This window comes from Mesitornis unicolor, unplaced genomic scaffold, assembly GCF_000695765.1.
Source record: "Mesitornis unicolor isolate BGI_N332 unplaced genomic scaffold, ASM69576v1 scaffold5796, whole genome shotgun sequence".
NCBI lineage: Eukaryota > Metazoa > Chordata > Aves > Mesitornithiformes > Mesitornithidae > Mesitornis > Mesitornis unicolor.
The window spans coordinates 2,821-21,375 of record NW_010188787.1 but is presented as its reverse complement, the minus strand read 5'-3'; the positions used below and the strand labels follow the sequence as shown (position 1 = coordinate 21,375).

Below are 18,555 nucleotides of genomic sequence, written 5' to 3'. Positions count from 1 at the left end.
TTCCCTTTTTTCCTGCAGAATCCTGATCTTCATCAATTCATTCAAATTTCCTTCTCCTTTCAGGTCATCTGTCAGTCCCTCCTTAGACTCCTCTGAGACAGAAACTTTCGCACACTCCTTGTCCGTCCTTTAATGAAAGGTCTCCAGATTTCAGGCTATTACTGGCAGCCTGCATTGGTTACTCTGCTGAGATACAGAGAGTTTCTGTCTACTCCTGGTTTTTCAATGGTCCACTGGTGTTCAGACTGCACCTTCTTTATCCTCCCTTTTAATCTAAACTGTGTTCTTCCCGTGTCCCTGATTTTTCCTCTGTTGTTCTTGCCCAGACTTGACTGGCAGAACTGGATCTTTCCAGACCTTTGAACAAGGACATATACTCCAGAAATAATGGACAAAATTAGGCTGGAGGGACCTTGGAAGTGATGATGTCCAAATTCCATTCAAAAGAAGGTAACTTCCAAAGTTTCATCAGGTTGCTTTACGCAGCAGGGTTTTTCTCTGTAATACCAGTTAAATTGTACTTGGTCCTGCAACTTCCACTGCTTTTTTTCCTTTAATACCTTATTCTTCTAGCAAGTAGAGCCATTCAAGATGGCAGCAAGCTGTCCTACCACTTTCAGTTATCTCTGTTGCAGCAAGCTAATTTTAGCTTTCCAGTATCTTAATAAGAAACTGTATTTATTTGTTCAATTTTGCCCTGATGGGCTACTTGTTTAATTGGTTACAGACACAATAAGGTGTGTACTAAGGACTTAGATTTGGAAAACTAAAAAATAGCTTGCAAATCCATTGTTTTTCCTGTTCTGTCTAAGATATTATGTGTACATTTAGAGACTGCTTTGTGTAGAGAGTAGTTTTTCTTGAGTAGAGAACTTACACAAGTACTAGCTATTTTGAGAGTCTTGCACAGATAAACCAAGTTATTCAATAAATCATTTTGGATTGAAGAGGACAAGAAGCTGTTTGCCGCTATGCATAAAAGCATCATCACCTGGACCCAAGTGCTCAGTTATACTGCTTTCCAGAAAGATGAAGCCAATGATTTTAACCTCACAAACCTAGAGTAGTTTTGGTTTTCGGAGGTCATTTTCCACAATAGTCTACTGATTTAAGTGTTACACCATGAATTTAAGAGTAATGTTCTGATAGGCTTTTATCCCACCTAAGTAACGTACCTCGAAAAATTATGAGCTGTATATGTTTTCATGGCTTATGCAAGTTAATTTTCAAGAAGCATTTTCACACATTCAGACTAATATGCACTTCTCACCTGGGGAATAATTTTATTTGGATAGCACAAAGAATGAAGCTAATCATATGTGTTTCATTACTGTTTCAGGGTATCCAGTCTAGTGAGAGGAAGGAAACGACCCAGCCAATCTTTTGAGCACCAAGGAGACTCCAAGCCAGAGCCATCCCCAGTAACACTCCATTTCAGGTAAATGTTGCAGTTAGTTGAGTTTATAGATCTATTCTCAGCTGAAATACTGAAAGATTTGTGGTATTCATTTTTATATCAGGAAGATCTTTTTTCTGAAGACCATAAAAAATTAGGATAATACTGGATAATTGGTAACAGACAGCATTCAGTATTTATCATTCATCACCTCTAACAGATTATATCACATGCAGGATCTTATACAAAAATCTAACTTCCTGAGAAATTTTTTAACTGAAAAATGTAATAGGAACAGATACCAACTGAATGTTCTTGGGATAGATTTCAGCTAATTTGAGAGTATCCGTTTTTGTGGTTCTCTGCGTCCATCTTTTAAAGTGGTAGTTCTAATATTTAAATCTTGCATGTGAAATAATTTCACAAACCTACATTCCTTCATCTTAATGAGTCCTGGAAAACAGGAAATGAAGGCTTCAAAGGCAGGGCAGACAACTACTGTAAATCACAAAGTATATTCCCTCTAGAAAATGCTTATTTGAAACCAAAACCTGATAATCATTAGGGGATGTAATTAGATTGTTTAAACCCTAATGATGTTTCTTTGAGGTAATCAGTCTTTATAATCCTATTCAGTGAAAAGAACTAAATTATATTTCAAGTATGATGAAGTGAAATGCAGCTGACAAAAGAATAAATCAAGGAAAACTAAGACACAGTTTTCAGGTAAGCCATTATAAAGGTCTACTCTACTCAGGTACTCTAATTTACAGTGAACAGAGAGTCTGTCTCAGAAAACACTAATTTCTACTTATATGCAGTACTGTGTAAATATTATTTTTTTTACCAAGCATGCAAATTCAATTATCAGACTGTATTTTCATTTCAAGAGAAGCAGCAAAGTAATGTATATAGTAAACTGAACTAGAAATCCACTATTTTGGATTTTTTTTTTTTCTGAGGCACTCGAGTATTAAAGCCATAAAGAAACACTTTCAGGCTTCATTTTAACATTCACTATGGCTATCTTTAATCATATATGAACCAGGATTAAATGACCAAGCAGCTGTGTTCTCTTTCTGTTAGCAGTACAATAATGAGATAGTAGTCTCTGTCAAGCATTCTCAAACAATCTGTATTCTGGCATTTGTTTGCAGAACCTATTGAATATTAAATTTGGAGAATTTCAAATATGCTTTTACAGACATAAAATGCCTAAATATACTGAATATTAATTGAGATCTTATCTAATAAGCTCTACTGACATTCACTTCCAAAGGTATTTTGGTTTTTTATTACATACTTTGGTGCCATTTGTTTTCTATCTTGGCCAATTAATCTCCAGACATTTAAATAACTCTTGATACTGCAATCGCCATCTTATATATAAAGATCTGATTCACAAATAGAAATGCCTGTCTCAGTGGTAGTCTGTTTTAAAATTATTTATGTTGACAAGGAGTTTAAGAAATCTCGTATCAGATGCCACATTTAATTCACGGCATGAAAGAAATCCAACACCTAAAACTCTAAGAGTCTCTCATCACATTCTCTTAGTTAAAATATTCTTTTTTCAAGTTTGTCACATACAGAAATTTATTTTTAGGTGACATAAGGGTTTAACATTAAGATATGAGCTTTAATACCAGAAAAAAATAGCTGGACAATTCTTTAATGTTTCAAATTACAGGCTAGAGGCATACCTTACAGTATGCTGCTAGAGTTAATGAAGTGTTTTGCTTAGTTGCAACAGCAAACATATGCCTGTTTAATCTCTGGCACTAATGACCTAAAGAGTTACAAGGAATAGGTGCCCTAGAATTATTTTGCCATGCTCCAGGCAAAAGAATTTGATGTACTAATACAACATGAAATAAAATCTCGGGTTGTTAACTTAATTAGAACTGCTTGCCAATTAACAATAATTGCTCCTGACGTGAGGCTCATTATTACACTGGTGAGGTTCCCACAAAAGATCACATCAGTGTCTTTTCACACTGAATATGTATCAACCTACTGTAGCTGCACTTTAAATGAAGTAGTTAAGCCTATATTTTGAAATTGATTAACCTTCTTCTTTGCAGTAGTATATCACATCTCTTGGACTAATCTGGTTTAAGGAAAAAATAAAAGAACAATCAACCCTCTGATTTCAAATGAAAACCACACTGTGGTGGCACCAGTGGTGGCAAGCCCAAATACCCACAACCATAACATGCATGTCTCTGCTGACCTGGGCTTCCCCGGGGCATCTGAGATACAGAAACACTCCTTAGAAGAGGTAATGAAAGCCTTACTTTATCTTCTGTGATTAGACTCTTTATTGTGTCTGTAAAAAGTTGCCTATGCAATGGTTAAAATTATTCAGACCTTCCTTAAATATCATATTCTGCTAGACAATGTTTTAATTTCTTTTGTTGTTGTTCACTTAGGGTGCTCTAAGCATGACAGGAATGTCTGAATGTCTGTACCTAAATAAAATGGAATAATAAATTGTGGTTTTCCATTTTCTATAGACACAATGAGTAGATGATAGAAAGACCATGCTAGAACTTGCAATTTATCCAAAGGTTGTGCACGAGAAGTCTGAGGTGCTGCCATGGTACACACATTTTATAACTGTGGTGCTTTGCAGCAGTAAGACAGGCTAGATGTGACCCTGTACCACCATCCAATAGCAAAGTCCCTATTTCCGTTTTTTTTTGGAAACCTGTCACTCAGAAATTATAATTAAAGATTGCGAGTTTATCCCCTGATTAAATGTCTTTTGATCCCACACCCCTAGCCACCTACATTATTGATACCTTAAGTTCAGTGACGGGAATCCTACAAAAGTGCATTACCACATTGGCTTCTAACACACTCAGCTTACAAAGTGACATTTTTCTAGAGAATGTATATACTCTACAGATACTTCGGTAAACTTTTTTAAATTTTTTAAAAATTCCAAAAAATGTTTTTTTTTCTTGAATGCTCCTCACCTTCAATGATAATAGATAAAGTGTTATTGATCCTGATGTAGAGCAACTTTTTAATGCACGCAGGAACTACTGGTGCAAGAAGATGAAAGCAGACACAGATTCTGCCGAATCAAAACAAGTGTGTAAATGAATTTAAAACTTACAGCCTGTTTGGAGTAGGTCTGCTTTCCTAAATCTCAGCCTGAGAAATAAAGGAAATTACAGGCTGGAAGACAATCAGGCTAGAATAATTTCAAGCAGACAAATTCCATGGGACAAAGTTTTGATGGTATAATTAGCCATGATAACAAAGTCGTTTTCTTTTCAGTCAGAGATTTCTGTGTTTCCATCCAGCCCTTAACACTATGCATTACAATGGCTGAAGCGGCTTAAGAGAATTTGCAATCTAAATCTGTAGATATTTCTCTTAAAACAACTGAAAGCATCTAGAACCTTTTCAGAGGCAGACAGGAATTTAATCTCGTAATCACTGTACTCTTTGACGACTGCAAATAAAATACATGATTTTTCCCCATGACACTAGAGAACACAGCCTTCCCATGATGAGTGCAAACATCAGCTTGCTTTTCTAGGGATATAATGATGCTGTGTTTGAATGAGTAATAAATATTACAGAAAAAAATAATACCCTGAAGAGGTAGGAATGATGAAGCCATTTCTGTGGTTAATAAAAAAAAATGGTGAAGGGACAAAATACAGAACAGACATGCTTGGTCATTTTGCCTGAATTCTGTTTTCTTTGCCATATCCTTCATCTGTTTTCTGTCTTGTATGACTGTAAGCAATTTGGGGCAGAGCCCGATTTTCTTGCTGGCACACTCCTAGCAGACTTGAAATGCTACCACAATATGCATAACAATAACAAGAACAGAAAAATCATACTTAAGCACTGGAAATGGTTTCTACATATTTAATAAATTAAAATAGCTCTTGTGAAATACTTCTGTACTAATGCAAATCAGGTAAGCAAGATTTGCCTGAGGACAGAGCTAAAATAAAATAATGCTCTGGGCACACTGTCTTCTGAGTTTTCCTAACTACAAATACCTCATTTTGCATTACCTCTTCACCCATTGGTGATATTCAAATAATTGCAGTTAGAAAGTATCTCGTGCTAAAAAGGTATGTTTCCACCCTCTTTCCATCCCTTCTTGACTGCAATATATAGAGAAATAAAAGCGTACCTGTATACCCGGTTTTACAAATGCAATTGAAGCTTCCTGGGAAGTTCTGGCAGGCAGCACCATTTTTGCACGGGTTGGAAAGGCACTCGTTGATGTCCCTCTCGCATGCCATGCCAGTGAAGCCCTCTGGGCAGCTGCACGAGAAGCCCCCCACCAGGTTGTGGCAAGTCCCGTCATTGTGGCAGGGGGAAGGGAGGCATTCGTCAATGTCGGTCTCGCACAGACTCCCGTCGTACCCCGGCATGCACCTGCACACGAAAGGCCGGAGGGGCTCGTTGGCCATGATGATGACGGGGATGCTCTCATGGCTCTTCAGAGCTGGGCTCACTGCCAACCTCCTCAGGCAGCTCCCCCCATTCTGGCAGGGGTTCTGTAGGCACCAGTCGTGGTCCACAGCCTCGATTCGCACCCCGCTCTGGCGGAAGAGGATGTCTTTGATGCTCTCGAAGAAGGTGGCCACACCGCTGGGATTCACATACTGGTTGTTGGCACGTTTGACAGCTGCCATCAGGAAGGTGTGGTTGCTCTCCTCATACAGCCCGTAGAGCTGGATGGCGGTACCCAGCCCCGTGAGCTGGGAGCTGGTGATGCGCAAGAAGTGAAGATAGTGATTCGTCAGGAAATCCTGCACACTGTGGGTGCTCAGGCGGAGGAGGATGCTGTTGTCAATGGTGGCATTGCTAAAGCCTGCAAAGAAAATCCGGACACTGCTGGTGACAGCGCCATGCAACCCATCGTTGCTGAGGACAGCCAGGTCAAATGTGCCATCTGTGGACCTTGCCTGCGAGTGCAGCTCACAGGTGCCCCCAGGAATACTGAAGAGGCTGGCGACTCCTGAGGTGAGGGAGCACTGGAAGCTGTCTAGTACGTCTGGATCCTGCGGTTTTACATTGCCCAAAATTCCACCTGGGAAGAGGTTGCCATAATAGTGAACAAAGATTTCCACCATTCTGGGCTGAGACGGGTTGTCATTTTGGTCTATTACCTTGATCTGCACAGTTCCTGTGGAAGACATCTGAGGAACACCAGAGTCTCTTGTAATCACTGACAGGTAGAAATCGCTGATTTGCTCCCTGTCGATCTCTCTAGTTGTTGTCAGCACACCAGCAGTGCTAAGGCTGAAGTAGCTGGTTGCAGGACCAGTGCTGAGCAAGTAATATGTAAAGGGACCTTGGTTTGGAGGGAGATCAGGATCTGACGATTGAAGCACCATCACAGGAGTTCCCGCACGGTTATTCTCCATGACTTCTCCTTGGCTGGTAGTCAAGGTAGGGCCATTGTCATTGATATCTTCCAAAGTTACCAATAAAGAGGCACTTCCTGTAGCAGATGGTGTTCCTGAATCTATGGCCAGCACAGACAGGTTGTACACAGGCAACGTTTCTCGGTCCAGCTCTGCAGTGACCGTCACCTGTCCTGTCTGCGGGTTGATGGAAAAGGCACTGTTGTCATTGCCAGACCCAATAAAATAGGAAAACCTGCTCCAGCTAGGGACAGAATCTGAATCAAAGGCACTCACAAATGTGACATGGGTGCCTGGAGGAACACCCTCGCTGATTTGTATACTGTAGGTTCCCAAGGTAAAAACAGGAGGATCGTTGGCATCCAGTACAGTGATATTAACAGTTACTTCATCTATATCTGCACCACGAATGCTCCCAATATTTTTTGCAAGGACTTTCACAGAGATTCGTTCTTCTTTTTCTCTGTCAAGAGGTCCTGAAACATAGATCTGGCCACTTTTCTCATCTATCTGAAAGCCTTTCTTTCTGCTGTTGCCAAAGATAAGGTAGTGGACTTCTCCATCAGTTCCCATATCACGATCACTTGCAAAAACTTCACCTACAACAGTACCTTTGGAGGCTGCCTCAGAAACCTCAAAATAATAAAGCTTGGACACAAAACGGGGCACATACTCATTTGTCCCTTCTAACTGGATGTTGACACTAGCAAAGCTGCACCTCTCTTCATCTGGAACATTAAAAGCCTTTACTGTTAAATGGTAACTCTGCTTTGTTTCATAATCTAAAAACCCCTGGGTGGTGATGGTTCCTGTATTGGGGTCAATGACAAAGAGGTCACTATCTGAGGACTGTATAGCATATGCAATCACAGCATTAGGTCCAGAATCAGCATCAGTGGCATTTAAACGAAGAACAGTTGTCCCACTGGGGGCATTTTCTAACACGTTGGGAAAGTAGTCCTCAGGGCTGAATGCTGGAGAATTATCATTCACGTCAATGACATTAACAGTGACACTGCAGTAGCCTGTTCTGGACACCCATCCTCCATCTGTGGCAGTAACAACCAGCTCATGCTTTTGGCACAACTCAAAATCAAGTGGTTTTGCTAGTGTCAGTGTACCAGTAGTTATGTTAATAGCAAAGATGCCAGCCTCATTTCCAGAAGAAATATTATATACAATTAATCCGTTCATAGCAGCATCTCTGTCTCGGGCTGAAACTGTCCTGACCGCTGTTCCAACAGAGTGACTCTCTGGGACAGTAATGCTCATACGACTTTGAGAAAACTCAGGTGTATGGTAATTTTCCTCTGTCACGACTATTTCAACAGCTACCTCAGATGAGAGTGGAGGATTACCTTTATCCTTTGCTTTCACGTTAAACAGAAAGTTTTTGTTCAAATCAGCCATTAGTGAAGATGACACAGAAATCCAGCCTGTACTCCTGTCCAGTCTGAATTTATTAGTTTTGCTTTCATCAGACATAAAGTACTCCACTTCAGAATTCAAGCCAAAGTCTTTGTCATCTACTGCAGTAACTTTAATTAAATTTGTGCCAACTCTCACATTCTTAGTAACAGGAGTAAAATATTTACGAGCGAGGAAGAGCGGTGTGTTGTCATTGCTGTCTACTATGTTAATGGTGACGGTTGTCTCGCTCATCAATGGAGGACTGCCTCGGTCTGAAGAAGTAACAATGAAGCTGTGCCTGTTAATGTTGACATTGCTTGAACCGCTGGAGTTTTGATACCTTAAATACTGCTTGTTGAAAATTTCCCCCGTGGTTGCATTAATTCGGAAGAACTCGGACTGAGATTTTATGAAGTAGAAGACTTGGCCATTTGACCCTTCATCAGGATCGGTGGCTGAAACCTGGGTGACTTTCAACCCAATCCCAGGAAGCTCAGGACATTCCAAGTAATAGGACGGCTTTGTAAATCGTGGGGCATTGTCATTGACATCTGTGACAAATATGGTGACATCTGTGCTCACTGTCCACCCAGAGTCATGCGCAGAGACCCTGATTCTGTAGCGGTCCGTGTCCTCCCTGTTTAGTGGTCTGCTGATGGTGATGTCCCCAGTGTTGGGATTTATGGTAAATGGGAGACTCGTATCCTTTATGGAGTACCTGCTGACCGCGTTCACACCAGTATCTTCATCTGATGTCGTGACTTGGGTTACTGTAAAACCCAGAGGTGCATTTTCAGGGACAGAAGCACTGAATATCTGGGAAAACCTTGGGGCGTTGTCATTTTCATCTAAAATATTGATGATAACTTTGACGGTTGTGCTCTGGAGTGGGGTGCCTTTATCTGAAGCTTTAATGGTTAGCGTGTATTGAGACAATTTCTCCCTGTCCAAGGGCCTGACATTTCTGATCTCACCAGTGGCTCGATTGATACTGAAACTATTTTCTGTATTGCCTTCAATTATTTCATAATTTAGTTGCCCATTTAGACCACTGTCCCTGTCGACTGCAGTCACTGTCAGTATCTTCCGTGGCGACAAGTTCTCCACTATTTCTGCAATGAAGGGATCTTGCTCAAACTCTGGTGCGTTATCATTGATGTCTATCACTGTTACCTCCAGTTTCTTATATGAGGAAAAAGGAGGAAAGCCTGTATCTCTGGCCTCAATCCAAACCACGTATTTCTGTATGGCTTCGAAGTCCAAAGGCCGCCTGACAGAAAGCTGTCCTGTCACTTGGTCGACCAGGAAGGTGCTGCCCAGGTTACCACTGGCGATGTAGTAAGACAAGGAGCCTCCTCTGGCTGAAGACCCAGAAACAGTGGTGATAAGCGTACCAACTGCTTGGTTTTCAGGAAATGTGAATGTCTCTTGATTGGCTTGGACGAGAGGAAATTCTGCTCTGTTCACAAACCTCACAGTGACAGTTGTAGAGTCTGTCTTGGGGTACCGGCCACTGTCCCTCACGTGAACAGAAATGGTGACTTCGGACTCTCCCGCCAGTGGGTTTGCAGCCAGGATTGCTCCCCTCGCTGGATCAATGTGAAATTTCTCGGAGTTTTTCCCCAGGAGGGAATAATGGAGCTTGGCGTTGGAGCCAGCATCTGCATCAGTGACGGTCACCGCAAACACAAATGAGCCTGAAAAAGAGAACATAGATAGGGCAGTGCTTAATGAACGCATCGATCACAGGAAACATGATGCCAGCTCTTCACTCAGAAGCACTCATGAAGGACCCCGTCCCAGTATTTATCCTGGATGAATGCTCTTCCTTATACTGCTTTTCTCACACGATGAGAAGTACAACAAGGGGAAAGTGAGTTTTTGAACCTGCAAAACATGCATGTGGTGAAAAAACATGGGTCTGAAAACTAGGTCATTGCTTTCAGATAAATACACTTACAGATGTCAGCAACTGCACGTACATCTGTACTGGAAAATGAACTGCAATTTTTTGCAAATCTAGCATCCCATTTCCAAAACTTCCTCATGAAAGCCATAAAACTAATAAGATTGAATGTTATTTTGATTCTTTGAATTAGTCATAGTTTATTTGTCCATGTAAAAAAAACTCTGGAATTCAATGATTATTATGTAAAAGAACAGGAAGTGCCCTGTGGACATTTACCCTACAGACCCACCTTCCCTTTTCTTCCTATTTCCCTCATGGTGCTCTTTTGTCTCCAATACCCTCTTGCTTCTGAATCTTTAAAAGTATTCTGAAGACAGTAATTAACAAAATTGCATTTTTAAAAGCATGCTAGTGCTCTGGGTGTTTTTTTTATTTTAGATTTACAGGGGTAAAATCACACAGAAACACAGAACTATTGCGCAGTAGTGCAATGACATGAATATAATACATTTCAGGTCTTTCAAATTTAGGCTTCACAATAAACTCAACTGTATGAGCACCATTTGCATTAGCATCTTTAATAGCCTATTTACAAGGAGAATCCAAGGTGCTTTTCTGCACTAGAATTTACAGATCTAATGCATGCCATGTCTTTCAAATTTGATATTGTCCATCCAATTTGTAGAACAATCTGTTCTGTCGATGTTTCACTGGTACTGAAATTTAGAAAAACATACTTCTATATAAAAAAACAAGTTGTTTTCAACCTCTTTAGGCAAAATCATTTACAGGCAGGAATGACTTTGACAGTGCTCCTGAAAACTACACTTCGTGTCACTACTTGTCACGTGCAGTGATTTGTACTTGAGAGGGAAGAATATTTAGACAAGAAACGTATTCAAATAGAATAGAAATAAATAGATTTTTTCTTCAGTTAAGCAAATTGTATTATTATTTAGTATTAGTAGTAACTCCCTTTTTTAGTCTTGATTAAAAAGTAACAAGGAAATTAAGCTTTTTCTTTCAAAATGTATACTATGCACTCTGATTGGAATAAAAGCAAAAGTCTTGAACAAGTTTTAAGGGTTTCTTCTTCTTTTTTGGAAAAGCTATTTCAGACTCTACATTGGACTGCAATAAATTTGGTTGGTTGGTGTTCTTCTTAGTGGATGCCATGCCTGCTAGTAACATAATTGTCAACAGCTTTTCAATATAATGTGAAAAGATATTAACATTTCCTTTTAAATGAAAGTGAACTTTCAACTGAGGAAGTTGCAACTAAAAAACTGCATGTATCTCTAGGTTTTTGCTGAGTTAAAAACAGAGTAAACATAGCTTAGGCTTTCCGTATGTTTCTAGTTATAACAGGTTTCATACAAAAAGCATCCAAATAGATATTGTCAGAAAACATCAGGGTACTGATGAGGCAGGGGAGAAACTTAATGAAATTCAACAAGTGCAAGTGCAACATTTATGTGTACTTGTCATAAACACATTTAAAGAAACACCTAAAAAAGAACCACACAAAGGCACTATGCCCTATTCAGAATACACAAAGATTCACCAATGCAATAATAGGATACTTTGAAAATGCTGTTCTGGAAACAGAGAAGAAATGTAAACAAATTCATTCTTCCATAAAAAGAAGAAGTATTTGCAATTGTTTAAAATTTAGAAAGAAAACCCCAAGATCTGGACATAAGCCCTTTTTTTATTAAGGAAAATTTGTTTTGCAAACCATTTGTCTCAGCTCTCTGTAGGCATCACATATCCATGCATGTGTACACATGTGAAAATGCATAGCGTTGCTGACTTCCACAGCCAACCACTCTGACTGCAGTTTGGTGAATTTGTGGTAATACAGGGATCATATTATAAAAACCTTGTACCATTTTGAGATAGTAGAGGTCCCAGTATTAGTCCATTTTAAATCCTGGGAAAAAAACCCTCAAAAAAGCAGAATCTTTCAAATTAGTCTCCCTATCCCCATGCAAATATGCATATTCTCCTTCCTTTCCCCTTGCAATGCCAGTTCTCAAATAGAAAACACTAGTATTTTAGACTTACCAATTTCTAATGTATTTCTTTATTTATTAGGCTTGTTTAAACATAAACTGAATCAGAAATTAATTTCTGCACTAAGCAAAGTCACTTTAATTTGGGTTCAGGTTCCACAAAAGGAAGGTTGCTGCTTGTCTTTATTTTTATTTTACTTTACATAACCACTTGTCTCAAGGGAAGGCTACATAACTAACATTTTATATAGATACGGCCTTTTTGGAAGAGGTTGACAAAATCCTCTTTAGGAATTGCTTGGGGTAGAAAAAGAACATCTACATGCCGGAGAAGACTTTCAGAGGAATAAGAGGCCATCCATTGCCTGTCTAATCCTAGCAAAATAATTTAATCACTTGTTTGTCTTTCAGATTGAAAGCTGGGTGCTAATTTATACTATGTCTTCTTTACAAAAAATTGCTAAATTGCAGGTGATACATTGAGCCTTGCCATTATTCATTCCCATGCAACAGAAAGATAACAAAACCTGGAAAACAGCTGCAGAGGAACATCTCAGAAACACTTCTTGTGGCACAGCTTTGCATTTGGTAAGATGTTTATGCAGTCTGAAGTACTCCACACACACTCACTGATCAGGTTACCTGAAGTGGTAGGTGATGGGACATGGGTGACATAGGGATGATGTTGGAATTTGGGTGGGTTGTCATTCACATCAGCAACAGCAACGAGCACGCTGGTGGAACTGGAGAGAGCTCTGGGGAATCCCCCATCACTGGCCACCACCACCAAAGTGTAGTTCTCTCTCGCCTCTCGATCGAGTAGAGCACTGGTGATGATCTGTCCTGTGGATGGGTTGATTGTGAATTGTGAATTGCCACCAGTAAGCCTATAGCTGTTTGAAACAAAAACAAAACCAAAAACCAAAACCAAAAAACAAGGAAGAAAAATTAGATTAGTATTTCATAAGGCAGTCTTAAGGTAATAACAATTTTCTATACTCTTCAGACCACTGTGCTGATGGATATCAACACATGGATTTTTTTCTGACTGTTCATCTGTCTTCACTTCACTTTACTTTTTTTCTTTAGTATTTCAAGACCTATCATAAATGTCATTTCTGAGGATTTCCAAATGTAGCTGCTTAACACAGATTTCTAATAAATGAGGAGCAAACTGAGCCTTTGTACATTTGGAGATACACTTGGACATACTCGTAAAATTGCAAGTGGCCTACTAAAGGCATCATCTAGTACTGATTTCCCTGGGCTAATGCTTTAAGTGTTATTCCAGAAAGCTGACATGCCCTTAACCAAATATGGAGAATATAATTAGAAAAAATACTGTTTTTTGAAATAAAAAGGTAACTATTTTACAAAATAATATGAGGATTTATAATTCATATTGTTTCTTGATACCGAGCTAAGTTTTCTAGTCAAGATTACAATGATAATTCATAATAATACATAATAAATCACAGCAAATCAGTAACCACAGAACTACATTAATAGAGACTTAATTGGGAGCAGAATTTGACCCCTGACTGGTGTGTACATATGTGCATACATCCATGTGTTTGTGTGTGTGAACTGTGTGCTTGCTGTAGTTTGCTGTTCACTAGCACAGTGAATTTGTCCTTTAAATGCTTACCCAGCTTGTGTGTGTATGAATCCTGAAGATACATGGAGCACTGGGTTGTATTTTTAAAGGTAGTTGGTTAATACTAAATTTCTATTAATTCAGACAATGGGCTTTCTTCAAAACAAAGGAAACAAAAACTGGCTAAAATGAAAGAAATCCCATATTCAATACTAACCCTGACAAAAAACAACAGGCAGCTGTGGTTAGCATAGCTTCTTCAAGGAAAGCTGGTACAGCACCATACACAGTTTTTCTGAAGTATAGAAGCCTATAAAGGAGCCAGAAGAAAACCGGTGTTTTGAAAGATAAGAATAATATTAATATCTTCACGTTTTAAAAATCAAAAGGGGTTATGGCAGAAATAATAATACAGGCCAGAAGCTTTACCTAGAGGACTGATAGCCAGCCTGTGTAATAAGCTGTGGCAACTTCTCATAGTCAGTCATTAATCTCTACAGAATGCCATGAGCATAGTTTAATTGCTTAATTATGATACAATATGATGGCCATATGTATTTATTCTCCAGCTACAGCAATGTGCATCTAGGGTGGAAAGAACGTGCACAAAGTCCAAAGCACCACTTTAATCTCCCTAAATACCAGCAGCACTGGAAAATTTCATGTATGATTGGCAATGTTTTAACCCTGTGTGAGGTGTCACAGAAGACAGGGAATTTCTCTTCTGTATTTCAACATAAAAAGAAAGGCTCAAGTTTTAGTGTTGGAAAGATGCTACAAATTTTAATTTTTCTTTCAAAAAAAATAAAGACAAATCACATTTGTCACAGGATATTCTGAGTTATATCTGAGTACAACTTCATGCAAACCAGCTGGACAACTAAAGTGTGTTTTCAGACAGTATCTCAGCACAGTTAAAAAAAAAATCAAACCAAACCAGAAAAAAAACCCAAATTTTATAATGGTGACAACTAGCATAAAAGGAATGTGACTGAAAAGCTTATAATCTGTCTTTTTGATTAGTCTGTGCTTATCCTTCTTATCTATCCTATCTTTAATAATATTGGTCAAGTGTGCATTGCCATTAACTACCTCATCAGCCCCCTTTAATGACTTCACAGATTAGGATCGGAAATAAAAGAGAAAGAGTTGGCGTATATGGATATGTAACAGCTTTGCAGAAGATTGTTTATTTCTAGTACAACACAGTCCATTTTTTTGGACTTTACATTAAAATTTTAGCCTAGGATTTTAAGTACCATCTTTGGAAACCAAAGATTTGATCCTGAAACAGGCTCTGACAAGACTGAAAAGGAGTCTTGAGTGCTCAGCACCTCTGGCAAGGTGACCTTACATGTTCTGCTCCCTCTGGCTTTTGCTGGTTTTGTAATCTCAGTAATATTTTAAGATCTGCATTACTCTAAATGCTGAATCTGGACAAATTCTATCCAAGAAAAACAAAGTATGTTCCTGAGTCTAAAAAGTGCAAAACAAAACTTTAAAACAATTTTTAAATGGCTACTTACAAAGGAAAAAAAATATTTTTATCAACTATACTACTATGAGGTGCTGAGTGAATGACAAAGACTAATGGCAGAGATATTAAAGCAATTCAACCACAGTAAAGAGATCCGTGAGCACCCTGATAAATTCTGATTATGGGATGTAATCTTCACAATCATTTATGCTTTGTATAGAATTCTTTTTTTCTAAAGAAGCTTGCCAGAAGTAGTATTTTAGAGTGCGAGTTAATAGAAATAAAAGCTTCATTGTTTCACAATTTAATAAATGGTAATTTTGGATGCTTTTCAAATATGTAAAAATGCCCAAATATAAAGTTCCTATTTTTGGCTTGTAGCTGGTTGGAAAGAAAATATTACAGTGTTTTTTATATACACTTGCTCTGCTAGAATATAGTTCTGTTTTATTTTATTCCTTTTTTTTTCAATGTACACCCAAAGTGATATTCTTACACACTTTGAAGAATGAACTGAGGTGAAATAACAAAAGTGAATAAAGAAGCTACTTTTATATCCTGTTTTGTAAGTATGGTAACAGAGATACAGGTGTTTGCAGTCACAAGTTAAATGTGACAAGATTACCTACATGTCCTTTTGATTAATAACTAATGAATCTGCTTTGTATTCCATTAGCAATAAATCAGTCTTCAATGGATAATGTTCAGCTTGTCATTGCCACTTAGCATCTTCATTACTCTCATCTGTGAAACTGGGAATGGCCAGTATTCAGCCTAGCACTCAGTAAAGTTGCATCAACCGAGCTGTGCAAACCATTTGGAATTTAAAGCAAAAATGCTACATTCTAACTTTTTACTGGTTTTCCAAATGGGATACACTCCACTTCTTACCTTGTATAATTTTCATTCTCTAAGTGGGGGTCCAAACGGAAGACATTACTGACCATAAATTCACCCAAGGAACATGGTGGCTTCATGTGAATATTGTTTACTACATGAAAAGATGTGAATGCAGCTACAAGGCAGATAGTGGCTTCTGTTGCCTGTTCAGTGGTCTGCAGTGTCTCTCACAACACACACGTAATAGTATGTTAGGTGATACTTTACCTGCCCAGCTTGTTTATCATAATAACAAGTCTGCATAAGCAGTCATATAAACTACAGTTACGTTTGAAAAGCCATTTTAGATTCAAAACAAGATACTGAAGCCTTTCCCAAACATATGTGTGCTATCATCACAAGAATAACACTTTCCACTAGTTTGGATGTTTTAATGCAAAAAAGCGATATTTATTTCTAGATTTCCCTAGCTCAAAAATTAAAGTTTAGAGATGTCTAGAGTTGCAAAATACATTCTGTACTTTTATTAGTGAGTGGTTTCATTTGAACATAATTAAAAAAACCTCTGACTGATTATTTAACTCTGCCCCAAAGCCAGCTTTCGTAGCAAATTCATTAATGACATTTGAAAACTACATCTTCTCCTCCACCAAGCCCTATCCGAAAGGTCCTTCAATTAATATTTAAGAAGTCTGTCAGCCTCCAAGAACAGTGGTTTCTGGCTTCTTCAGGAATAAACTTTAAACTATTTGTATTATATATATTAACAATATCCTTCATCACAAGGCCTCAATTCTACAAGCTACACTAATTTGAAGGCAAAAGCCTTTCCAAATGCTCCACAAGCTGATGGCAGTAAGCAATAAAGAACACTCACAGCCTATATTGTATTTCTTTATGCAGAGAATATATATGTAAAGACTGCAGGCTGAAGTGCTTAATCCATTTATGATATTACTTGGAGTTCTGAGGTTTCTTTGGGTTTTCTTTTTTTTTTTTAATTGTCTACCTCCACACTTACTGAGACATATAAATCTAGCCTATTAACAATTACACTCAGTTGCAAGTTAAACTCTAGTTTGCTTTTCACTTAGTGAAAAACTAAAATAGTACTGCAACTCTACTTGCTCTTGATACAATTCTAAAAGCCTATAAACAATTTTTAAAAGCCAGATTTGCTGAAATAATTTAGCTACATGTATACAGCTGTCCTTTTGTGTCTTACAGCATGTTGGTGATGGACACTGGCGAAAAAAGTCTTCAGGCAAGGTATGAGGCAGTATTACATATAGCAACAGTAAATGACCTACCTAATAACAGCATTTGTAGAAGCGTCAGCATCTGAGGAGTTTACGAGCAAAATATCTGTCCCCGTAGGTGCATCCTCCGGAACAGTGGCAGAATACATGTTAAAAGCGAATGTGGGTACATTGTCATTGACATCATCTACCATGACAGCAATGGTTCCAGTGCCAGTGAGGGCAGGAGATCCTGCAGGAAAGTGGGATACAAAATGCTACAAGTTACAAATACCACCAGGCTAATCCAAGGTCTGCCATCCCCAATTTAAAGCCTAGTGCTTGAGCATGTCACAGTTCACAGAGCAAGAAAGCCAGTTCAATGCACAGAACAAGGTCAGATTTGCTTCAAAGGCATCTTGACATCAAGTACAAGTTATGAAATAAAAAAAAAGTTTGGTGGGTTTTTTTTTTTGTCGCTTCATCTAATTCCAGAAATATTTTGTAATACAAACTCAGCGGAAAAAGATCATCTTGGAACTGCTCGCAAGGCTTCCTGTAACAATTAGGACCAATTTGAAGATGTGGTTGACTTTCCTATTTCTCTAAGAGAAAACGTTCAAAGGTGGCACACTGACAGCCACAAAGATTCCAGCCCTCAATTTATTTATCCACAGAACAAACAGAGCGGAAACAGTGGCAAACCTCAGCTTTCCACACAGCATTTCCACTGCCGGTTACACCCCTGACCTGGGGAGACCTTCTCTGAGCGGGTGAGAAGGTTGCACAGTCTCCAGACCCATTCAGACTTGATTTCTTTGTAGAAGCAACCATCTATATCAGCAAATAATGCTTGCTTGGCTGGGATATTGGCTTATGGGAAACTGGACTGAACTTACTTAACCTATGGCTTTCATCCTCCTTGTTATTCCAATACCTAACTCTGATGAGCAGATGTGAGCAAGAAATACCATGTTTATTCATGTGCAGTCACAGTGTTTATACTCTTAAGCTTTTTTCCTTTGTCAATTTCAGAAAAGACACAGAAAAGTTTTACAAGTTCATGTTTGTTTTGTGAGTCTACTACACTTATTTTGAACCAAGAATCTGCAAGAATTTGCTAAACAAATTCTTCACTGAGGGACTCTGGAAAAATGCGATAATTCTTTTCTTTGAATATATAGGAAAAATGAGAGAAACATAAAACATAAGAATTGCCACTTTTACTTAAATGACTGATGATGACCATGCCTGCTTTACCCAAG

At 38.6% G+C, this 18,555-nt stretch overlaps 1 protein-coding gene across 1 annotated transcript in view; it reads right to left on the bottom strand.

Moving 5' to 3' along the window:
- FAT4 (FAT atypical cadherin 4) overlaps positions 1-17,543 on the bottom strand; it is a gene marked incomplete at its 5' end in the record, with an annotated part of 40,477 nt that extends 22,934 nt beyond the window's left edge. The window contains 3 exons of the mRNA XM_010185829.1: positions 5,562-9,911; positions 12,781-13,031; positions 17,363-17,543. Coding sequence (XP_010184131.1) covers positions 5,562-9,911; positions 12,781-13,031; positions 17,363-17,543 — 4,782 coding nt within the window. The remainder of the gene's footprint in view (positions 1-5,561; positions 9,912-12,780; positions 13,032-17,362) is intronic.
- Between the last annotated feature and the right edge of the window lie 1,012 nt (positions 17,544-18,555).